At 38.0% G+C, this 25,816-nt stretch overlaps 2 protein-coding genes and 1 non-coding gene across 5 annotated transcripts; 2 read left to right on the forward strand and 1 right to left on the reverse strand.

Moving 5' to 3' along the window:
* The first annotated feature begins 482 nt into the window (after window positions 1–482).
* LOC105229736 (ubiquitin-conjugating enzyme E2 N) lies at window positions 483–3,697 on the forward strand. Of its 2 annotated transcripts, none has more exons than XM_011210169.4 (2): window positions 483–643; window positions 1,789–3,697. In XM_011210169.4, exon 2 carries the CDS (start codon window positions 1,928–1,930, stop codon window positions 2,381–2,383), a length of 456 nt encoding a protein of 151 aa, XP_011208471.1. In that variant the 5' UTR covers window positions 483–643; window positions 1,789–1,927; the 3' UTR covers window positions 2,384–3,697. The 2 variants fall into 2 exon arrangements, with proteins under 2 accessions (XP_011208471.1, XP_011208472.1); XM_011210170.4 differs by lacking the exon at window positions 483–643 and adding an exon at window positions 774–974.
* A 3,451-nt stretch (window positions 3,698–7,148) lies between these two features.
* On the forward strand, window positions 7,149–23,942 carry LOC105229737 (leukocyte elastase inhibitor). 2 transcript variants are annotated; one of them, XM_049454158.1, is made up of 4 exons: window positions 7,149–7,168; window positions 22,588–23,435; window positions 23,496–23,640; window positions 23,714–23,942. In XM_049454158.1, exons 2-4 carry the CDS (start codon window positions 22,599–22,601, stop codon window positions 23,836–23,838), a joined length of 1,107 nt encoding a protein of 368 aa, XP_049310115.1. In that variant the 5' UTR covers window positions 7,149–7,168; window positions 22,588–22,598; the 3' UTR covers window positions 23,839–23,942. The 2 variants fall into 2 exon arrangements, with proteins under 2 accessions (XP_049310115.1, XP_049310116.1); XM_049454159.1 differs by lacking the exon at window positions 7,149–7,168 and adding an exon at window positions 15,121–15,370.
* Window positions 14,763–14,844, reverse strand: Trnas-cga (transfer RNA serine (anticodon CGA)). Its single transcript has one exon. It is a non-coding gene; the product is annotated as a tRNA-Ser (tRNA).
* Window positions 23,943–25,816: the final 1,874 nt, after the last annotated feature.

A 25,816-nucleotide genomic window follows, 5' to 3' on the forward strand; every position in this document is an offset into this window, starting at 1 on the left:
CACGTGAACGCTTTTCAAACAATATATTAGCATACACTGACTTTTATAAGAGGTTTTTAAAATTTTCCAAGCGGAAGAAAGCCGTGTGAAATAAAATTACAAAATTTTCTTCAAAATGGCGGTGTCCGTTAAGCCTGTCACAGTAAAACCGTTAGCTACACAGTGTTGTTAAATATAATATTAAAAATGTTAATTATTTTGAAGTAAAATAAAGCAAATGCTAGTGTTATATTTTTAAAGGTGTGATCTAACAAAAATTTATCTACGTTTATCATAAATATTTTAAATATATAAAATTATTTTGATGCTTTTATTGCTTTTTTTCGTTACAACCATGCAGCTTGTGCACACAACAGAAAGCTCGCTGTTGTGAAAACTACATAATATTTACCTATGTCAGCGCTTTCTATTCATACTATTGTGTTTTCGCTCTTACACACCTATACAGACACTTTGTGCCATTTTACAAATTTTGTCGTGTGCACTCTTTTCCACCCATATGCTTGCCCTATGCTGCAGCACTGTCAGTTTTGGACAATTTGTCAGAAAATTTTTTTAAGTGCGTTTGTCGTGAAATTTCTAATTGTTTGTTTTCAATTATTACTCACGAAAAGTAAGCCATAATAACCAATAAAAAATAGTGGTGAGTGTTAAACAATCTACGCTCTATCAATTAGTAAACAAAAGAATAGTTAAAGTTGTATACTAATACAGATAATTGCGTTGACAGTGAATGAATAAAATTTGCAAGTTCATCGGTGTCTCGTGGTTGTGGTATTCGTTTTGTACTTCAGTCGGTGTTTTAAGCGATGTACTTGGAAAAATTTCATACTTTTATCAGTTCTCCAATTAAAAAATAGCATATTTGCAAGTTTGCTATATTATTAAATTTCTTGTTATAATAGCATTATCTATTTACTAAGGGTTTTGCTGTTCGCTTATTGATTTTCCAAAACGTAAAATTAACCAAATGGGTACGTTACTTCTCGGCTTTGGCATTCACATGCATATATAAGTATATGTACGTATGGAGAGCGTGTGGGGGTCCACTTAGTGGTACGTTCGAGAAGCACGTAATTTTGTTTTGTATGCAAGCCTGTCAAGAAATCAATATATCTGTTTTGGGGGCGCAAGTGTTGATCGATGATTAGCACACGCTATGGCCAGAAGTGTTCAATTTTGAAACGAGCATATTTATATGTATGTATAAAAATATGAACTTGTACGACGTTTACGTCAAACTCTACCATGTGTAGCATATACCCAATCTTTTCTTTGTTTCCTTTGTTTAACAAAAACTGCAGAATTGAGCTTTCACCAACGACTTCATATATTTATATATATACATATGCTGTGGCCCCAAATTTACATTCGTCTAATTAATACTTTTGAAAACCGTGCAAACATGCATACATACCTATGTATATTAAAAATTTTATATCCTGAACAGGATATATTAAATTTGCCACGAAGTTTTTAACACCTGAAGGGAACGTCGGAGGTCCTCTAAAGTATGTACATATGTGTATGTAGTCAGAGTCTAAAGAAAGTGTACAACACTTGTTCATTACATTGTTGGTTTTATTAAAGTTTTTGCCAAGTAATGTAACAATTTATATTATTTTAAAACCGTAGTTCGGTAGGCCAGGTAAACTGAACCATCAAAATCAAGTTCTATGGTCGGTTGCGTTGAAGATAATTTTTCTTAGGAGTTACGAAAAATACTTTTCGAAAACAAATCATTTAATTTTTCTCATGCCTTTTTGTTCTGTCCTTGTATATTTATAGCGTTCCCCTTTCACATGTGCATCGTTCCCTAGCGAACAGTAGCGAAACAGGAAAGGCTCTAAAATATCGTAAAAGAAAAATAATTGTTGTAACGACGAAGTGTACACTAAAGTAAATAGATAATACACAAACTGTAAACATGTCCAGCTTACCACGTCGCATCATCAAGGAAACTCAACGCTTGATGCAGGAGCCTGTGCCCGGCATCAATGCCATTCCAGATGAAAACAATGCACGCTACTTTCATGTTATTGTAACGGGTCCAAATGATTCGCCTTTCGAAGGTGGCGTTTTTAAATTGGAATTATTCTTGCCCGAAGATTATCCCATGTCAGCGCCAAAAGTACGTTTCATTACCAAAATTTATCATCCGAATATTGATCGCTTGGGACGCATTTGCTTGGATGTACTCAAAGATAAGTGGAGTCCAGCATTACAAATTCGTACAATTCTGCTTTCAATTCAGGCGCTTTTAAGTGCACCCAATCCAGATGATCCACTAGCAAATGATGTCGCAGAATTGTGGAAGGTGAACGAGGCTGAGGCCATCAAGAATGCACGTGAATGGACTCAGAAATATGCCGTCGAAGACTGAAGTGCAAAATGAAGTGTTTGCAGCAGAAAACGAACGACGATGAACACGAGCGGTGGAGCTGCATGGAGTGTGGCGGGGGTTTGGGCATAGCATGAGATCAACACGTGAATACAACGGCTTTTTGTTGGTAAACAAGTGATGGGGTGGGGGATACACGGCGTAGTTGTATTGTGTGTGAAACAAGAAACGGAATTATATAATAACAATTAAGTAGAGTAATATTGCGTAAAAGAATTGCTAACTGGCTAAAGAAGAACAACTATTTTCCGGTATGCTGTTTAATATTTTAAAAACACTATACACATTAATACATTGAGATGCTGACGTCTTGATGTTTTTAAAAGTAAAACTCTACCAAGCAAAATATAAACACTACAACAAACAAATGAGTATAATAAATGAAATACAAAACAGTAATAAAGTTATTGATGATGCAAAAAAAATAAAGAAATACAAAAATTGCTATAAGTACATACAATAAAATATAAATATATGTATACTCTTACGATACACTTTAATACAAGCTAAATGATATGATAATAGTTTAAATAGAATATAAAAAAACTAAATGCTAAATCACTTGTAAGAAGATGCAACAACAACAATAACTATGCGATATTTGATTCCAACTTTTATACGGTCTACATATGACTGCTAAGATGAGCGTTTGAGTAAAGAGCGCAACACAACCTTTCAACAAAATGCCGGTTGCCGCTTGCTACTGGCTTTCGTCCACGTATGTACGTTGATAGAAGTGTTGCACGTCACTGTGCGCGCTCGTTAGCTAGGTCGCTGTGTGCTATTTATTCACATTTTCTTTTAGTTGCGCTAACAATATTATGTTTAGCCGTCTATTCTTATAGCAATTGTATTCTTTTTTTGCATTTTAAATTCTAAGCCACTCTTATACATACATATGTATCTACATGTTAGCACGCCGCATGTTGACGTTGTAGATATTCTGCGTTAAGGAAGTTGCTATTAATATTTAAAGAACAATGAAATTTGATTAATCATTAGAGTGTACACTTCAAAAAAAAAACACTGATGTTACTTTTAATTTTGTATGATTATATGTTTCCTTATTATTTTCATTATAATTATTAGCATTATTTAAAAAAATCCTAAATAGGTATTTTTAAAGTTTAATGGCATTTCATGTACCAACCTGCATAAAAGTCTAGGTGAAAGCAAACGTCAATGTGAAAACCATTTGACAGCAGCGCTGCATGTATTGCTGCCCTTTCTATTTGTTTGTGTGTAAAGCAAAAATACCTTTATAAAGTAAAATATATGAAATATTAAGAATCTGCATATTATTTTTTTTATTTCTTAAAGAGTTAGTTGAAATAAACGCGAAACCTGAATTGTAAGATAAAAAAAAATAAATGCGTCTTTTTAATTATCAATGAATAGAAATTTGGAATAACCCTACATGGATAAGTATTATATTATATACTAAATATGCTATTACTTTGTTTGCGGCATGCTCCAAGGATCGGCGCTAATCCGAGCAACACTTTAAGTATAACTACTCTAAAACACCAAGGTACTGTTGTTTTTTGTTGTAAGCATGGTAAATATTTTACTATTTTCTTTGCAGTTTGTGAAAGCTGGCAGACGCTGAAATAATATTAAAGAAATTATGCTACATTTTTCGGTTTTTATGGCACTTGGCTGCTGTATAAAACGCCGCCAGACACCAAAGTTGCACAAATATTATTTATAGCAGCATTTAGCTAAATACTTTTAGCCTGCATTGTCTTTTGAATTTTCAATACATGATGCTGCCCCAAACCATTTCTACTCCAGCTGTTCATAACACATTTGTTTTTTTTTTTAAGAAAAGTGTGGGGCCACACTCATACCAAACTCTTTTCGAACTAGTCGTCCAACTGCTTGGCCAACGAATATTGGAAAAAGCGCCGCTGGCGGCCAAATGTGCCGAAAGTGATTTATATAACCACGATAATCGCTACTATTTTGCCATTGTATATTTTGATCACTTATTGTTGTTGCTGTTGGTTGCTATCGTTGTTGCTTCTGGTGTGTTGGCTCGTACATGTAAGTACATACTTAGATATTTTCTCTTACTGCAGCAACAGGCGCAAAACGGTGATGGACCAACTTGGTCGCTGTCGTTAAAAGCTTACCAACAACTGTTGTTCGCGGGCATGCATATACATATGTACATATGTATGTATATACTTACCTACATAAGAATGGATTCTTCGTGGGCGCAACGCCACGCATTTCGTTATTGTTAATTGGCCCTTTTTGGTTGTGAGTCGCTCAGCTGCGAAGGTGCCATTGTTGGAAATACGTGCTCCTTTTGATGTTTTTTTTGGTTGTGGCGTTGGTGTTGCTTCGGGTGGTAAAGAATTATTACAGCTTGTCACCTTATTTCGGGCGATTTACGGTAAAATTTATCGCTGACGATCAACAATAAAAAATGTGTCGTTGCCAGCAGTATACACAGAGCTGCATACACACCTACATGCATACACACCTACATGCATACATACATACATATATGCTGGTTGCTTTGGTATGTGGCGCAAGGAGTAACGCCGTGCAGTTGGATAATTGCACTCAAAGGTGTCAAATTAAGTCCAATGCGGCACGGGCACAGGATTTTCACTTTGATTTATGGATTGCAAGGCAAACAGAAAGTAAAATATATTTTTCTTGTGTGGCAAATAAGGGCATAAGGAAAGGGTTGTAAGTACTGAATATCGGAATGAGAAATATTCGGAAAAATTATTAACAATAAGTATGAAATGTTTAAAAGAAATTAAATGATTTATGTGCAAACAAACCTACACATGTACGTTGAAGAAAATAATACCTTTTGGTAAGATTTTTTTTTTGGTGCCCGACCGGTCGCTGATCACTCTTCAAATCCCACTACTGAAGCCTGGGTAACTCGCCAACAAAGGGGGTTCTATCGTCCGATAACTCTCCTCTCACCAGTAGTGAATACACTTGAAGTCTTGCTACTCCCGACCATCACTTACCACCTCAGTCTAGCAAGCCACCAACATGGCTTCCGTAAAGTGCACAGCACCACCACAGTACTTAGCGTCATAAATGCCCAGATAGTTCATGGCCTCAACCGAAAACCATCCTGCGAGCGGACAATCCTCGTAGCGTTGGGCTTGTCAAAAGCCTTTAATACAGGAAACCAAACAACGCTACTTGAGGACATCAAAGGCCAAGGACGGTCAAATTGGGACAATTCTGCCGCTACAACAACAACCCGTTCCAACAACAGTCGGGTCTTCGTAACCGGAACGGACCCGGATTTTTATCCGGCCAAGGACTGTCAACCCGGCAGAATTCTGCCGCTACAACAACAACAACAACAGGACATCGAATCTACATTCCCTCCAGGGTTGAAGAGGTGGAGCTACCCGAACGGGCGACAATCATCTGTACTGTTTCGAAGTAAAAATTATAAATTGAGAAAATTAACAGGGGACTCCGCACGGAGGTGTCCGCTCCCCGTTGATGTTTAATTTTTACATTTGGAAACTCGGAAAAACTCCGGAACTCTCAAAAGTTAAGAGTTATCTCTCCGACTTTTCTCGCTACCTCGCTACAAGGAACCTAGCACTCTCTCACACTAAATCCACAGTGACCATATTTACAAACTGGACAAAGGAGTACAGACTTGACCTAAATATTGCAGCCGATGGTGTTAAAATTCCGACTATCAATAATCCTAAGATTTTAGGTGTGGCACTCGACAGCCTGTAATCCTTCACTCCTCATACGACTTCGATTATTGCCAAAGTACTAAGCCGCAACAAAATCCTCAAGTCGCTAGCCGGCACAGGGGAAAAGACAAAGAAACGTTGTTGGCAACATTCAAGGCAATCGGCCTGGCGGTCCAATATGATCGCCTGCATGACGAGAAAGCTTCAGACATGCCAGAACACTACACTCCGGATAATAACGGGATACCTCTTGAAGTTTCCTCGCGAATATTTACACATTGAGGCCTCTATGCTTCCAATTAAGGAGCATAATGTACTCCTCTCCAAACAGTTTCTGCTGGGGTGTTTTCATCGAAATCATTACTGCTGTCACCTGCTTGAAGCAGAATCACCTGCTAGGAGCATCAGAAGGTGCTTCCTTAACTACGTCGACGACACAAGACAATACGCTCGCCAAAATTCGGACGCAACTAACTTCAGACATGCACTGACCGCCATTCACAGTGGAGCCATAAACACCTTCATCGGTGCCCTCTTAGTAAATGGCGTACCATTACAGCAACAACAATATTTCTTGATGTTTGTTCATTTCAGTGACAACATACAATTTTGCTCAATGAACACTTTTGTACGCATTGTGCGGTAATGTGCATTCATAACTAGATAAGATAAGAGCATAAGCCATCAAGGGCTTGCCAAGTGTGAGAGAATTCTATTTTTAACGGAAAGTTTGGTAGTTTTTATTATAAATATGTCCAGAAAAAATAGTTCGAATATAATTTAATGATAATTTTCCTAAATTTTACGCGTAAAAAAAGCTTCGTTTTACTACAACAACAATAACTGTACAATCTTCAAAATTAAGCTCAGTTTGCTTCTTAAATTCGAGCCTAATGGCAATCAATGCTAAAAGTAAATAACTGTGTTATGTCATAAAAATATGTGTCAGTTAGTCATTGTATCTCATTAGTGAATGGTGTTTCCATTTTTGTGTTTAAAGCTGATATTATTTGTGTGTGTATCACAACAACAGCACTGATAAGTTCCTTAAGTGAAAATATACTTTGTGGTTAAAATATAACTAAAACTAATATTTTATAAATAAAATATTTTTTTAATTTAAATTGTTCTTAAAAATTTCAGTATTTTTGTTATATTCGCACATTAATAACAAAATATTAATATTTAGAAAGCAGTTCACATCCGGGCTATTGAATATATCTCTTTGTGCCCTCTTCTAAGTTACAGCGACTCACCTAGCCCCAGAAAGTTGATAAATTCCAATACACTGCTAGGTGGTGCTGAGGCAATGTGATCCCTATTTGGGAACATGGCTCCGACGGCCTGAGTCTACAGACTGCTGTGCAGTCTATTAGTAGGTGTTCTGGAGTTTCAGTCTTCATTTCGCAGTACCGGCAATTCGCATAAGAAGCTGGGCCCATGTTATACTCGTATAAGTGCTTCTTGAGCTTACAAAGGCCTGTGTAGAAGGCGACAAGTAGCCTGAGGTTATCCTTTAGGAGATTGATTACATATTTAAGCCTTTTAAGCTTGTAACCAACCATTAGCAAGTTGGCATGGCGTATGCCTAGGAGTTGTTGCCAATACCTGTCCATACCCACTGCTTCATCCTTGCGGAGCAGCTTCTTTATGGAGTGGGGAGCAACCGCAATGAAAGTTTCGGGTCCTACAATGTTGGTGGATGCTGCGAAGACGGCAAGCTCATCAGCCAGTTCATTTCCGGCTATCCCTTTGTGGTCTGGTACGTAGATAAGGTGCACTTAGTTACGATCTGATAGACTGTTCAGTCATTCTATACACTCCTGCACCAATAGCAATTAGATCTCGTACGCAGAGACTGCTTTGTTGATTGTCTCTACGTATAGAGAGTTTGGTGCGTGGTCCTGCGACCCCTGCGCCAATTCCCTTCGATGTTTTCGAGCCATCGGTATACCACATGATTGTACTATCCCTCAGCAGTAGCTGGAGAGCGGAATCGTTCCAATCAGCCTTACTGCTGTGGGTAACCTTGAACTTCCTAGTGAAGTTTACACTTTTGGTAATGCTGTCCTTTGGGAGAAGAACTGTACTTATATTATAAGATTTTTAGGTTATAGGTGAAGATTCAGAGAGGCATTTATCAAATATCATACGCCTTTTCAGTATTTAAACTCTTCCTCTGTATGAAAATCCCTCACCAAGTGAATGCAAATCCGCTAATCCTCTCTGAACCCAGATATACGGGAAGGACCTATTAAGAATTCTACATATTTTGCCAATGTTGATGTAATTCACACTAGTCGCGCATCGCGTGAGATTCAGCAAGTGGTAAAGTGGGGCGCTTATTGGTGGAATGCATGAGAGAAATAGGCGTAAAATCTTGCAAATGCAATAAAGAATGAAATAATCTAAATATTAAATTAAATTAACGCAAATTGCTTGTACTACAAGGTAAAAGGCGCATGCATAGCGTTTTATTGATAATTGTATATATGAAAGTACTGAAATTTTTATTGAAGTCAGTGGCTGCCTGTACTGCAGTGAAGCAGCTAACATAAATGTGAAAACATTTTAGTGGGGTTCTTGGGGGGTTATTGATATTTTTACTTGCTTCTCTTGACCTAATCCCATCGTGGGTCCTTTCGATATGAGTATGTATGTATCTTTTATAGTTGCCGCGGTCTTTGAGATTTGGGCTTCCTGTTGAGTTTAGGTTCCCGAAGTGAAAAAAGTGTTATTTCTTTTTAAATTCTAGGTATTACTAAAATAACAAATATATGAAAGTATAATACAAGATTATGATGTTGCCTTTGTTGCACCAAGTAAAAGTCCACCAAAATGATGGAGTTCTGGTTTTCCGGTCACAAATATATGCAGAGCAACACCGGCTTTAGAACCCACTCCGAATCACCAGTTGAGTGTACGACCCCTGCTAAGGAATCTTATGCGAAGCTGGAAAAATCGAAAAACAGCATGATTAAAACCGAGACTTTTTTTTGTGATCAAAATTAGGAAACCCATGCCTTATGTGACGATCTGGACAGAACCATGGTATAGAAAATTAAAACTCGATGAAACGAGCTAATTGGGTGCAAAACTGTAAAAGTCAGGTGCAAAACGGTAGATGATAGAAGGGACGGTAGGAACATGATACTAATTGGTCACTATCTTTTGGTGGCGAGAACGCCCGCAGAATGGACCTGATAGGTCGAGAAGACTGCAGAAAATGTCTACAGCAAGGCACCTGGGAAAGAAAGATGTATCTCCGGCATTGGTGAGACTACGTTGTAAGCATCTAAAGTTTCCACGATATGATACACGGAAAAAGGTATCGATAGTGAGGCCATAGAGTCTGTATAAATTCGCCTCAATCATGACAACACTTTCCCTCATGTTGCAAAGCCGATTAAAAACTACTATATTTTGAAAACAGCGGCAGGGAAGTTTTGCCACACCCTCATTATAGTCCAGACCTTGCTCCTTCTGAGTTCTTTTTGTTCCGGTTGATGCAGAACTCACTCACAAGATATCCAGAATGTATGTGGGAATGTGGTATTTGAACATGTGACCAAAGCGATGATTCAATTAACTTTTTAAGATTTTCTTTCGACCTTTAAGTGCCAAGTGAGTAAGGAAATTTTGTGTTGTAATCTCCTGGGAAGGACCTCTTCGAGCCGTTCGATACCAAACGAGGGTTCAGACAAAGCGACTCCCTATCGTGCGACAGTCGTCGCGACTTCTCTCCCAGTTTTCGAGAGACAGGTTCTGCGGTAGATTTATGGTCCTTTGCGGATTGGCAACGACGAATACCGCAGTCGATGAAACGATGAGCTGTTCGAGATAAATGATTACATTGACATAATTCGAATTAAAAAACAGCGGCTACGCTGGCTCAGTCATATCGTCCGAATGGACGAAAACTCTCTAGCTCTGAAAGTATTCGACGCAGTACCCGCCGGGGTAAGCAGAGGAAGAGAAAGACCGCCACTCCGTTGGAAACACCAGGTGGAGAAGGACTTGACTTCGCTTGGAATCTCCAATTGGCACCAAACGGTTAAGCGGTGTCTACGCCAACCTAGAAAAAGAATCCAGATATATGTATGTCTTCAAGGGAAACATTTGAGTAACTGACCTAAAAGCTTCTCAAAGAATAGACTTCTAGAGTTCCTTTTAACATAAGTGCGCCCCCCACAAAAAATTGTATATACACCTCTGTCTAATTGTACAAATGTATGTGTGTATGTGTGATGGTGTGCATGAATGCATTTGCAGCAACGCATTGGAAAACGCTTGCGCCTCAATACAATCGACATGAAAAAATGCTTCATAATCACGGCTTAAATTGCATATCATAAACAGCAAATACAATGTACCCACACACACACACATACACACATAACTACTTGCATGCAAATGTATTTTGCGCGCTCGCCTGCCTGCCTACAACGACTAATTAGCATATTATGCCGTAATTAGTTGTAGGTAATTAATTTGAGTTGTGTTGTACTTTGCGTTGTTGTTGTTGTTGTACGCGCTGTTGTTGTTGCTATCGGCTTCGCCTGTGGCGGCGGCGGCGGCCATGACAGTGGCAGTGGCAATCACGCTTGTGGCCACAGCCAGCAATTGTCTATTGCAAATATTGCTATTGTTGTTGTCCGTATTGCTGCTGTTGTTATTGTTGTTGTTGCGCAATTATGCATTGGTTTGAAATTAAAATGCAGCTACAGCTACATATGCATGTCTAGCAGTAAATCTGATTTCGACAGCTTTGATTGCCAGCAACAAAAGCACAAAAGCTGCAGCCGCAACAGCAACAAAAACAACAACCAACAGCTACAGCAATTGACGCAAAATGCAACATGAAAAGCAGTTACAGCAAACATACATCAAAGCAGTTCAATATTGCCTATTTTAGCAGCAGCAACACTAACTGCAACAACAACAACGCTCACAACTGTTTGCTGCTTCCTTCTTTATTATTAATTGCATTTTATTTGTAGCTGCAGCTTTTGATGCAACACGGCTGTTGCATGTTGCCAAGCGTGTGTGGATTGCCTGCTATTATGTTCGTATGTATACATGTGTGTGTGTGTGTGTGAATTGCCAGACAGTTACATTTTGTTAATTTGCAATTGTTACGGTCTCAGCTTGGCAGCAGCCGAGTCAGCAACATGCAAAAGCAATGGAAATGTTGCTGGGCTGTAACTTTTATACATGTGTGTGAGTGTATGTATATAAATATTTATATACATATACATATATCTGTGTGTATATAATATATGTTTGCCTGGCAACTTTGGCGCGTTCTTCGCTTGAGTCTTTTGTTTCAGTTGCTGTCTGCTGCTAATTGCAATATAAATGCGGCATCGCCAACACACACCTGTGCACATACATACATATAAATATAATATGCAATATATGTATATACATACATATATAGACATGTGCATTGCGAATCGGTTTGCGTTTGCTCATTACATTGTCTTCCTTCTGTTGCTTGCAACCTAAAACTATTGAACTCAAATGTATGGCTGCATGATGAGGCCTTCCTTAATTCCTAAACAGTATAATGAGCCGAAATTGGCTACAGCTCACAAAAGAATGCGTCAGAATTTTTCTTATTGGTTGTTGTCTCCTAAAAGAAGAAAAGGCGGAAAAAATTTATTTAAAAAAGAAATGAGGTTCTCAGATGGCAGAAAGAGAACTTGATGTCTCCATTCAGCCAAAAAAAAAACTATTCGCGAACGCTTTTGCAGAAATCCTCTTAGAAACAGAAAATTACATCAAAAGAAATGGTTTTATCAACTGGATCAATGTCAAAACTTATTTGATATAATCTCCACTTGAAAGCTCTCTGTCGGACAACTGGTCACTCTTCAAGCAAATTGGGCTCAATAAGCTTCTTTTCAGAGGCACACGGTCAACGGACAAAAAATTATCATTTTTTTCTAAAGAAAATTCACTTTCTAATAAACAAAGTACTAAAATCAAAAATTTGGCGTAATACTTCCAAAGAAACAAAAAAAAAAATTGTTTCAAGGGTTCAACGTTGTCATCATCATCAAGCGGTTATAATGGTTTGATGAGGAGACTCCTGTAAAGGCATTACATATACATATGTGTAAAAGAGGTTAAAACTGTGCCAAAGGTGAACCAGTGAATCAGCAGGATGCTTTAAAAGACGTGATAAAGCAGTTAAGAACTACTCTCTTCGTTGAAGATCTAGGAGATCTTTCAGCAAGATCTTGCAATAGCTCAAAATCTAGAAAACACCAAGCAATGGTTTAAAAGCAATATTTCTGGTTTCATAGCTGGTGATGATTAGCCCTCTAGAAGTCCTGATGTAGATCCATTGTACTATAGTTTGTTGGCAGAGTTGAAGAAAGCAGTATGAAAAAATATTTGATTCGAACAGAGTCATCAATACCAATAGACACTGTACGTGCTGCTATTGATCAATGACCATCAAATGGCTAAAAAGTTTTGTGCATCCCTCATTTATAATATGCATTATTGTGGTTTAATAATTTTTTTCTAAAATAAAAGACAAAACTTCGAGTCCCATTTCTGTGAAATCTGCTCCCTCAGTCTATTCCAGTTTTTTGAGACTTACAAATGTCAATTTGGTTGCTGTGATATCGACTTTTAACTTTTTTCGGGCAGTGTGGCTCGAGAACTCACAGAACTATCCGAAAGAAGTCCAAGCGGGAGAACATCCCACGAAATTTATACTAGATGATTTCCTAAAAAATCGAAGATGCGGGAAAGAATTCAACGAATGGTCGCGGGAATTCGAAATAGAAGTACATAAGCACGGGAATTTATGGGACAAGATAGAATTTCTAAATATAAATAAATCTAAACATATTTTTTTTTGTTAAATATTAGAATCACTGTTAACAAGCCTTAACACTTCTTTACAGAAGTCTATTATAATATTATCTTATGTTCTTTGAAGGAGGTTTTACGTCTAGCGCTTAACCCAGTGAGACATTAGCTAAAATGTGTTGAGTCGCCCATAAGAGATGTTTAGAGCCCTTGTTATCTCTCTCTTGCTAACACGATATTTTTTAAGCATTGTTTCTTTAACTTTTTCGATGTTTTTACATTTTTATTAACGGAGTTGGATAGATTACTCCCATAAGGCAAGTTTTCGATGACTTTACGACCTTCATTGAATGACTTGTGCTATTCAAACACTTGTGTTTGTGATAAAGTTGCCAATCCAAAACACTTTTGTATCATTATTAACGATTCTGTAGCCGCGTCTTCGTTGGAAGCACAAAATTTCAAGCAAACTCATTTCCAAACACTTTTTTTCATGGTAAAAACTTCCAGAAATATTTTTGCGTCATAAACAAACAGCGAATCACGAACATAAAAAAGTTGTATAAAGCTTGGCAATAATTTTTATTCATTCGGTTTTCAGTTCGGCACACTTTAAATGGACCACTGAATCACATTTGACCAGATAGTGATACATTCATACGACATATACTGATATAGTATTCGCTGCAGAAAGTATTGCTTCTATAAACCCAAACTTCTGCTATCGGCCTTGTTGAGTGAGTCATTTAAGCATTCAGAAAAAGCCGCATTAACCACAAATTTGGGAATATTTCGTGGCCGAAGCGGTGATTCATGCTTTCTGTTGCCATTATTAGTTGGAGTACAATTCGCTGAAAGACTTAAATAAATATGTCGCTAGAAGTATTAATATATCAATAACAATAATAATTTACATACATAAATTGTTACAAAAAAGTACCCGAAAATATTTAATTATTCATCAATTCGCCCTCAAAGAAGTCCCCATCAGATGTAATACACTTAAGTCAATGACTTTTTCAGCTTTCAGTCCTCGAAACACTTTTCACAAGCACTTTTTGGGATGGCCTTCAGCGAATTTTGCTTTTATCTCTTCGATCGACTAGAAACGGCTTCCATTCCGATAACTTATTTGTGTGTCAAACTCATAAACCTATTTCTCATCAGTTATAATACTCTCCATGAAACTGGGATCGGAATTCTGACGATCATGCATGTCCAAAGACACTCTTTTCGGAAAAAATTTTGCTTTATCGTGACTAGTCGAGTGAGAACGCGTTTCATACCCAAAATATCCAAGAAAATTATTCGAGCGGACCTGCGAAAGTTTTAGAGCTCTCTTGCCGTTTCCCTAACAGCCGACTGACGACTTTAAAACGAAAGAAGTCAAAGATCATCCAAAACGAGGCATGCCTTCAATGATCTCTCGACCGTCTTTGAAGGCTTTGTGCCACTCGTAGGCATAGCAACGTAGCAATATATTTTTTTTTTTTAATATCAAATACCAGGAGAATTTAATTACAATTTCCGAGTGCTTTTTTGTCCCAATGTATATGAAAGTGTATTAGTTTTCTAAATTTTTAATATAACTATTTTTCTTTCGAACATATTTTCAATGTGATAATGCAAACACATACAATAAATCACACTGAAACAGTGCCAGAAATACAATGAAAGTGAAACGTGAAAACAAAAACGCAAAATTGTTATCTTCACTGCATTTCTCACCTACTCTAGATAGGGATTAAGAGTATTTTGCGATAAGATAACAACAACAGAACACATTATCATAATATTTTAAATTTCAAAAATAAGTAGCAAAAAGTTCGTATCGCAGCCGGTAGGATTCGAACCTACGCTCCCAGAGGGAATCTGATTTCGAGTCAGACGCCTTAACCACTCGGCCACGACTGCTGCGTCTCACTGTCTGTGCTCACACCAACGCCACTCGCTTATCAATCGAATACCAGCGAAACATTGCGAATAGATAAAAGGAACCCTTATCTTAAGAATATAGATAAGTGCGAAAATTTGTCAATAGTATTAAATGTTGCTTAATAAAAAGACGAATTGTGCCGACATTGTTTACGAAATATTTTATAGATAAAGACTCAAATGTGGGACAAAGAGCGGGGGCTTAAAATCAATGCCGACATTAACTTGAATGTTATAGGAATACTTCAGTATTGTGGCAAAGTGCAACGCATAAGGTTAATAAAGGAATTTTGCAGTTTACCGTTAGAGCTAGTGCTATGAATATGTGAGAGTTATTTGCATGTGAAAGAGAAATAAATGTGGCAGAGGAGATTAATGAATAAAATATAAGAAAAAAAAAATATATGTATATAAAAGAAAAGTATATAAAATTTGGATTATAATAATAATTTACTGCCACAATTATACTGACTTAATAAATATTACATTTACAACAACATTAAAAGTGAGTAGAAATAAAATTATGTTAAATAAATTGTTTTACTTCTAAATTTCATACTTTTGAATCAATACTTCCCTTAGCCCCCCTATACCTAATATAAAGATTTTCGAACTTCCGAATGATTTTACACTGCATAAAAGTATATCGGCCAATATGTGAATTACATGGATTACCTCGGGTAAAAACAGCCTTCGTCCAAGTCTATAAGAATTGTAACTCAGTGACCTGTGCAAAATTTCTAGAAGATTGGTTGAGTAGTTCTCGAAAAGTCTTGCCATCTGACTTCAAAAACACAGTTTCGAGAAAACTCGTTTAAGGGTCAAGAAACACAAAAAATTGTAATTAATTTCAAATAAAAATTGCCAAATCAGGTGAGTAGGTGAGTGAATCATGAATTGTTTTTGTCAAAAAAAACCTGCCAATGGTATTGTGGACCAACAAGCCTTATGTACCTGAGGGGACTTCCCTAGCTTTAATCCTTGAAGTTGCAAGAGTATGAAATGTTCGGTTATACCTAAACTTAGATCTTCAGTTAAGTCAGAAAGTTAGCCCAATGTTGCGTAAATGGTAAAATGCGTTCGGCTGGTCTTTAAGCGTCCACTCTGCGGGCACCCTTACAGTCTACAGAATGTCCTGATTTTTTTGATCAAAATCTCGCTTTCGTTTCGAAAGTAATTCACATGCTTTCAGAAACAAAGATTTCGCTTTATACATAGACAAACCCAAAACTCAAAACATTTTTATAGAAAATATCCAAAGATTAGTGTGGAAAAGGAAGAATATTTGATACAGCAATTGATGAAAGATACATCTTTATCAAGTTTGTGACTGTGCTGGAAAGTGAATCGTGAAAAAGGTGTGGGTTTTTAAAATTTCCCTGTTAAACATATTACAACAAGAGTTGTCGGCCCATAATTCCGGCCTCTTTTTACGAATAGCTTCTCGCAAATGACGCTTAACACTCAAAAAGAATGTTTTCATTACTTCGAGCCTTTTGGGCAGTTTGGCGGAACGGAAGGGATGCAGAATGTATCACACCCCAATAATCGAAAAAAACGATCATCATAACATTGATTTTTGAACTGCTTTGACGTGGTTTCTTCGGCTTCGGTCTTCTTTTGCCGATTCACAGACGTTAACGTGACGCGGTTTTTCGAAAAATTTAGTGATTTTGGAACCAATCGTGCTCTCATTTTTCTTAGCCCAAATGTTTTCACTGATTCTTCCAATATTCCAACGATGCCAGTAAAATATCTGTCTATTAACCGTCGTTTCGACGTCAACGCGTTCTCGACCCTTGAGCGTACATTTTCTCATGAATTAGCTTTTCTCTACTCATCTGTAGATCTAAGCCTTTGAATGTCCTGACACTATGCCTGTATGGTATTTACTTAAAATTTATGAATAACCGCATAATGGAATCATCTATTTTGGGTAAATTTACAATGAAAAAAGTGGTGTCATATAATCTTGTTGGGCTGATATGTACATATGTATTTATATATGTATCTCTTGGTGTGAACTGGTGCCCTGTTGTAGATAAAATTCTTTATCTTCCAATAATAATTATCTCTCCCAACTCCAAATATAACCCCTCGAACACTATTTACCAAATAAAGCCATGTGCTGCTCTACTTGGTAATTTCGACTTTCGTAGTTTGCCTACTGACAGGTTTAAATTTCCGGTATATTTTTGACAATGGATGGCGAAAATATTATACAATATATTTGCATAGTTTTTTTTATTAATATCATTGACAGCTCGAAGACTGGCATCATTTCCGAAGATATACCACATATTTACATATAATATGTCCTAACCAGGATAGCTATTTAGCTTTGATCATTCGTGTGTCATCATTTACGAAGAACTATTTTTTCTGTCCTGATCTTAAAAACTTGTCTCTATAATGTCTCGAATCAAGTTATCTATTTTGAAGACGAGCTCTGCAAACGGTCCATACATCTATTTAATAACATGCAGTTGAAATATCCGAATATTTCCTTGAGAAGATAGTTTTTTCAGACTACGTAAAAAGTCTCCTGATAAGGAGGGAAGAAGAGATTCTTCGGCTGAAAATTTGAGTCTGTCGATAGCTCTTTAGGATAGTTTAGGTTAGGTTAAACTAGTGGGCCAATAAGCCACGCATAGACCAGTTTGGGCGAGTTGGAGTTCAGTTGCTAGTCCAAGAGGAGTAGTTATCCTTGGAGTTGTTTCGCTTTACTCGAATTTTAACAGATTCTGCTGTTCTTACTATCAATACCTCCTCCACTGTATCATACGGTGGAGACCCCAGATGCTTACTGCGTAATCTTGCCAATGCGGGACAAGTGCACAAGAGATGCTCTATTGTTTCCCTGGTGCCCTGCTCTAGACATTATCTGCAGTTTTTAGAATAATCGTAACAAAAGATTTATAATGAGGAAGTAAGATATGTTTAGACCAAATAATATCAGTTGCACATACTCTTGATTCTAGTTGGGTTAATGGAATTATATTTGTTTTGAGGAAATCCAATCTCCACAATCACTCTCACCGTTTTATTTGTTAAAAAAATTTCAAAATTTCCAAATCACTTTTAATCTCTAACACCATCTCTACTCATTGTGGGTAACTTATTGCTTTACTTACGATTTTTTCTTAAGAATTCGCTTTTTAACTTATTTCCTATAAAGACAACGCACTTTAAGTTAAGTAGAAATTAATTTATTGCACCAAAGCACCATAAAAAGTAATTCATATATTGTACATAAATATATACGAAAGTGATTAAATCAATAGCTACCGTCAGAGGAAATGCGAAAACTTGACTTAGGTCAGTATAAAAGCAACAACAAGCGATAGCTTTCTTTGCAATACACTAATAATGTATGAAGCATGTGTGTTGGAGCACATTAATGCTACTTCGTGTACAAGTATTACCAAATATCTATTTAATGGCACATACATACATACATATGTATATATAAGTAGTGATTTTCGGCAGAAAATATTTATGCGTCAAGCATTTATTTATAGAAGTGTGTGTGTGTGTGGACGGCAGCATGTGTCTGACGCGCAACCTTTTTCAAGTACATAAGTACACGAAAACATATATATTTACATATGTATATACTCATATATACAACTTTGGTTGGCGTAATTTTACTTGTTTTGCACCCAATAACTCACGCACCTTTACAAGCGGCAGATGTCTAAACATTTGCCGTAATTCGGATCGATAAAATTTGTCTGCGTGAGCTTTATAAGGAGTACACATGTGTGGCTGGGAATGTGTGTGAGCTTCTTTATGTATGTATGCGTGTATTAAAAATATTTGCAGTCCTTATTTTATGACCAAAAGATATATTGAAATCATTATTTTCATAAAAATTACTTTATTTTGGGTGGCATATCAAAATTTAGTAAAGGTGGCAACCCTATTTTTAAATAAATATTTACAGGGCTTAGCAAATGAAAAAATTTTGCTAAGAAAGTATTCCGATCATGTGTACTTTCAATCTACCCTTTTGCACATACGTTAACGGGTTTTGATTTTGAAAAGACGTCTTACTCTCGGCAGTATATTCCCGGAGCCAATCCACCTTTCATAGGCGCGCATTTTTTAGTTTGCTATGTCCAGTTTCTATATGGAATTCTCCTATATGCTATAGTAATCCGATCTGAAAAATTTTTTCGGAGATTATATTGTTGCCTCAGAAAATAATCTATACAAAATTTCGTGAAGATACTTACATTGTCAAATGCAAAAGTTTTGCATACAAGAATTTGATTTCGCTCGTTCAGTTTGTATGGCAGCTATATGAAATAGTGGTCCGATATCTGCAGTTGAAGAGAAAATGACGTTTACAAAATTTCAAAACGATATCTTAAAAACTGAGGGACTAGTTCGTATATATACAGACAGGCGGACGGACGGACAGACAGACAGACGGACAAGGTTAAATCGACTCAGCTCAACATACTAATCATTTACATATATACTTTATAGGATCTCCGTCTTGTTGGAACCAGATATTGTCAAGATCAACAATTCCGGCCATAAAAAGTTGGTTATCATCGATCGATATCGCTCTCCATTGACAGTAACGAGGGCACCAGCTTCATTTCGAAAGAAGTACGAACCGATGATTCCACCAGACCAAAAACAACACCAAACTGTCAATTTAGGTGAATGTAATGGTTGTTCATGAATAATTTGTGGATTTTCTTCGCACCAGAATCGACAGTTTTGTTTATTTACCGCATCAGTCAGATGAAAGTAAGCCTGAAGAGAGGAAATGATTTTCTTAAAAATCGTCATTATTCCAAGGCAAAATCAGCAAATTCACGTCGTTTACGGTGGTCCAATGGCTTCAGTTCTTGAGTGAGAACAATTTTATATGGATGCAAGCCCAAATCCTTTTTCAAAATCCGCCAGGTTGTGGTTTGAGACAGTCCCAATTCTTGAGAACGTCCTGGAATCGACAAATTGTGGTCTCCAGCAACACTTGCTGAACCGAAGCAAAATATTCATTACTTCGAGGGGTTCCTTGTCTTATTGGACACCTAGAAGTCATATCATCTTCTACTTTAGGTGTGCGTATTCGCTAAAGTTTAAATAATGTAGCCTAAATGTAGGCAACGTTTTATTTGTTTTTTTTTTACAAATCCATTGCTATTAGACATATTATTGGTCTGCAAAAAACTTCAACTTTATGGGTACATTCATGTACACATAATCCCTTACAAACCGTTATACTAATTTTAATATTATTTCTACATGCAAATACCCACATATGTTTAGCTTGCCGATAGTTCATTATCCTTTCGGTCAACAGTTGAACGCATTAGGTATTTTGTATTTGTATATACCGAAAAGCTTATACATAGGTATGAATGTGAGCAAATACAGTTCTGTGAAGTGTACAGTTCAATATAGCTGTCTATATACATATGTATGTATATAATGTAACGGGTATAACGTCTACATAAGTTGGCTGTCCGAAAAGCCGAGCCGCCTGGCCGCCTACAACGTTGCGCCTTGCAAGCACATTACCCTTGTGTCGCGCGCAAGGCAATAACACACACTCGCTATACATTTTGTTTTTGTTTTTGTATGCGTACATGCATGTGGCTTGGCCATGTCAAGAACCTTTCGGCTCGGCTCTTTATCCTACCGTCCTATCGTCCTGTCGTGCGTAATGCGTTAGTATATGCGAGTACGTGAGCCTTTAGTTTGTACGCCCGCTGCGGCCAGACACAACAAAATCAGCCAGTCAGCTAACTAGAGGCAGCCGCTTGTTGTTGGCCCGTGAGACTCGCTCTCTCTGCCATTCGTCGTTGCCGGTCTTTTTCGTTGATCCTTTTTTCTTCGCAATTTTATTTTGCCTCAATCCGACCCGCAGTTTATTTGACACAGACACATTTGGCTTCTATAGGCGGCTGTGTGAGAGTGCGTTAGGGCTACATATACATATGTATGTTCTACCCTACGGGAGCACCTTTTGTGGTCTGGGCATTGTAGTTCAATGAACCCTTTGTTTTTGTGGTATTTTTGGAAGCTTGCATTGCACAAATTTCGGCAATTTGAAGTAAATTGAAACAAATATAAGTATTATATAATGTAGTGTAGAGGGATCGAAGGATGTATGAGTAGTGGCGCTCAGGTTTATCGATTTATTTTCGTATTATATTTTAATATATTCTAAGTTCCTCAATTTTGTGTAAAATATCTATATTTCAGTATGGAATTCGAATCTTCAGAACCTAATTGAGTTCGAAGTAGGACGGAAATACTAAGTCGATATAGAAACGTGAAGAAACAAGCGCCTTTTTCTCTAGATCTCTTTGGTATCTCTCTGTGTATGATCTGTGTTGTATCTGAAATTATGCAAACCATCAGACCGGGAAGCCGTCTTAACAAGTTTTCTTCTTTACTGGCGTAGACACCGCTTACGCGGTTATAGCCGATTTTATAACAGCACGCCAGGCGATCTTCCTTATCGTTGTTTGGCGCCAATTGGAGTTTCCAATGGTAACCAGCTCGTTCTCCATCTGGTCTTTCAAACGGAGTCGAGGTCTTCCTATTCCTCTGCTTCCTCCGGAGGGTACTGCGTCGATTATTCTCATAGCTGTAGTGTTTTCATCCATCCGGACGGCAACCCAGCCAGCATAGCCTCTATCTCTCCTAAAGTTCATCGTTTCATCGAATGAGATATTCGCCGTTGCCAAAACCTAAAGCCAAAAATCAGAACCGCAGAACTTTTCTCTCGAAAACTCGTAACGTCGACTCATCAGATGTTGTCATCGTCCATGCCTTTGCACTTGTAAATAACTTGTAGAGTTTGGTTTTTGTTCGTTGATAAAGGACTTTTCTTTTCAACTGCCTACTCAGTCCAAAGTAACACCTGTTGACAAGACTTGTTCTGCGTTGGATTTCAATGCTGATATTGAAGAAGTCGCATGAGAGAGAATCACCTTGTCTGAAATCTCGTTTGTTATCATACTCGGAGAGGTGCTTCCTGTTCCTGCAAGTTTACACTGCCGTCTTAACAAATAAAACTAATTTTCTGGTATCCCACAGATCCCGAAAAACTTACCCAAAAAATATTAATAAGAATTCAATTCGAAGGCGATAAGTCCGTGGAAAGTGGTTCCATTTAGTATTGACTCTCTACCTTTGGTAGAGATTTAGAGAATTTTTGGTGCCTGAGATAGAGAAATCTCCCATAAAACTGACCCCGAATCCTTTGATGTCTTTACTTGCATTTTAAAAGATAAGGCTAATCTCGACTTTTCTTAACTCAACTTCATTACTCTTCAGCAGCTAAGACTATGTACAAGGGTATTTGACTATACGATACAGCGGTATTATGATTATAACCCGAAAAGTTAGGTTAGATGGCTGATCAAAGGTCACAATTTGTGAAGCCTGGAGAGTTTCTGAGGTGGTCTAATGAGAGGAATTTTTCATTAACCTTCGGATTTAGTAATTATGCCAATAGCTGTAAAATAGAAGAGTTCACTTTCTGCGGTCTCCTAAAGCAGCGCCTTCTCGATTAAGGGGAGGGAGATCTGGTATCAGGGTTACAAAATCTGTCTACGAGTATATAAGCCTGGGTAAGAAACTGCCAAGTCACAGCCCAAAACATAGATTTAAGGCTTGAACCCGAATATAGTTTCTCCTCACCCACATTTTGAGAGATAAACTAATTTTTACATATTTCTACACCTTCAGCACCTTCGAAAATGAATATATTCTTCAGCAAGTTATTCGAAGAAATCGCAAATATTTTTGAGTCACCATTTCTGATATGGGAAATGCTCACCATGCTGCGTGTGGGCGTCAAAGGTGAAAGCGCGCTGGAGTTGGATGATTTTCTAAGAACCAATGCGCCCGAAATTGAAATTACCGCAAATGATTTGGAGCTCTTAAGAACACGCTACATGCTGCCGGTGGACGCGAACGCAAATTGCCACACGAAACAAAGAATTTTAACGATTGCCAATCGTATATTCATTAACAAAGGCACACGCTTAAAGCAAAGCTTTATAGAAGCGCTGCAACAGCGGTTCGCCTGCGGCATACAGGAAGTCGACTTCAGTGCGCGGACACAAGCTGCCGACACCATAAATGCGTGGGTGAGCCATGCTACGCACGAGCGCATACGCGACATAATATCTTCGCACGATGTCGGTGCCAATACACAAGCGGTGCTGACGAATGCGATCTACTTTAAGGCGAAGTGGCAGCATCAGTTCGAGACGATCGACACGAGACAAGAATACTTTCACTTAAACTGTGACGAGAAGGTACTCGTGCCAATGATGAGCCAGACAATGAATATACGTTACGGTTACATGCCTAGCCTCAATGTTGTGGCTATAGAGTTGCCATATCGCGATTCTGATCTGTCAATGCTGGTGATGATGCCAATTGAAGCGTCGTCTTGGACCGGTTTGGTAGCTATCTCGCAGCTGAAATTGTCGGAAGTGCTGGGTCACATGGAGTACCGGAAAATCTGTGTGAAACTGCCGAAATTCTCATTCAACTGCACTATCGATGTGCATAGCTTGCTGACGCAGGTTGTTTATTGGGATGAAATATTTTATAAGAAATTTTTATTAATTTAAATTTGTTTACAGTTCGGTGTGCGGGGCATTTTCCAAGCCAGTCAGGACTTCAGTAATCTTATTGCGGACCATGCTTCCAATTTCAGTGTTTCGAAAATCATACAAGAGGCTTTCATCAATGTGACCGAGGAGGGTACGGAGGCAGCTGCCGCTACAGGTAGGAACATTGGAAACCTCTTAACTTTTTATGAATTTCCTAAAATATCTATTTTTCTTTTATTGTTTTGTAGCTTGCTGCATTGATGGTCCCGTACATTTTGATGAAACGTTTTATGCGGACAGACCCTTTTACTTTTGCATAAAAAATAGAAATCTCTTGAAACTGTTCGATGGCTGTTATCGTAGACCGTGTTAAAGACCAACGGTAATGCTCACAGATTGTTTGACTGATTTAAGAATGAGAGTATTCAGTATCATACACTTAAGATTTTAGAATAAGAATTATATATTTATGTTTTTTGTTTCAAATTGTCTGTTTTTTTTAGGAAATAAGTAAGATAAGATTCTTTTAAAACTACAAATAAAATTCGTAAAAAAAAACGTATTTAAATTTTCTGCTCTTCGTATGCGAGCTCAGCTCAAAATTCCCATCAGTTATCCAGTTCTTAATAATTCTTTCCCTTCTTTCGATTTAATTAGCTCCTGACCTTCATTACAGAAAGTAAGAAATTTGAACACCTGACTATCTCCGTATCGAAAAGCCACCAACAAGATCGATCATGTAGTGATAGACGGAAGGCACGTTTCCAGTATTTTGACGGGCGTACGCTCCGAGGTCCTAACAGTGGAGAGAAAACAAACTGCTTACGTCCCAACGTTATAATCGATGGTGTAGATACCGAGAGTTGAATAGGGAAGCGAGACGCATTTGCAGACAAAAAAGAGAGAGGCAGAAATGCATAAGTACGAAAAGCTTAACAAGCTGGCCGACAGAGGTAATGATCGAAAATTCTAAAAAAAGGTACGGCGACTAACAGAAGCTTTCAAGACCGGAGCACACTCTTATATGTAGACCTCCCATCTATCTAGTGACTAATGGCCAGTGCTTACAGAAATTATGGAGGGAACCCTTCTCCACCCTGCTGAATGGCATTGAAAGCATAACGCAAGGAGATGGTGAACTCGATTCCCCAATCGACGACGATGGTCAGTTTCATTACCTTACCATTAAGAAGTTCAAAAGCAATTACCCGTCTGCAGAACAACAAAGCGGCGGTTGCCGATGGGTTGACGAAGGACTGAAAAGGAATTTAAGTGTGCTTTGCCCAAGTCACAAAAAGGGAGAATCTCAATTTGCGCTAACTACCGTCAACATCGCATATAAAGTTATGAAACCAGTATTAACTCAAACAACAACGTCAGCCTAGAAATCCAACGCAGAAAGACTATTGCCAACAGGTGCTACTTTGGACCGAATTGAAAAGTAAAGTCCTCTCACGACGAACAAAGACCAAACATTACAAATCTCTCCTCATTCCCGCCATTCTATATGGCGCGGAGGTTATTCAGGCACCATCTGATGACTCGACCTTGTGTTTGTTCGAGAGAAAAGTTTTGCGTTAACGGCGAGTACCGTAGTCGATGGAACGATAAGCTGTACGAGATATACGGCGGCATTAACATAGTTCAACGAATCAAGAGACAATGGCTGCTTTGGCTAGGACATGTTGTCTGTATGAAGAGAGCAATACAGCAGAGGAAAAGGAAGACCTCCACTACGTTGGATAGATCAGGGGGAGAAGGACGCCGTTGCTCTTGGTATCTCGAATTGGCTCCAATGGGAAAAAGAAGAAACGACTATATCCGCATAAGCGGTGTCCGCGCCAGCACAGAAGAAGAAGAAAGTCCATATCTAAGCCAAGAAAACAAAAAATTTATTAGTCTTTCACAATCCCATCGACGTAAATTCTTCAGAATCGTCGGAATGCAATTATGCGAGCCCAGCAAGAGACCTGGCCCACAACAGTCGGGTCTATGTAATCGGAACTGACTCAGATCTTTATCCGACCAAGAACTGGCAACTTTCCATTCCTCCAGATGAAGATTTTCTACAGCAACAACCATCCGGACTGAAGCTTCTGAATGCACTCATTGCAGTACAAAGAATTCTGAAGAAGTTGACTAAATTATAAAAATATACGAAACTTTTGAGCAGACTACAGTATTTCCAAAATATTTAGACTCACATTGAGTCCAATATCAACGTCACTAAATTTAAGTCTCACCACTATACGAACTCCGACGTCGGCTTCTATATACAATATTACATAATTCGGGCTGACTAAATCTCGCTTGAAGGGATGCGAAGTTAATCGGAACCTTAACTTTCATTT

This window comes from Bactrocera dorsalis, chromosome 4, assembly GCF_023373825.1.
Source record: "Bactrocera dorsalis isolate Fly_Bdor chromosome 4, ASM2337382v1, whole genome shotgun sequence".
NCBI lineage: Eukaryota > Metazoa > Arthropoda > Insecta > Diptera > Tephritidae > Bactrocera > Bactrocera dorsalis.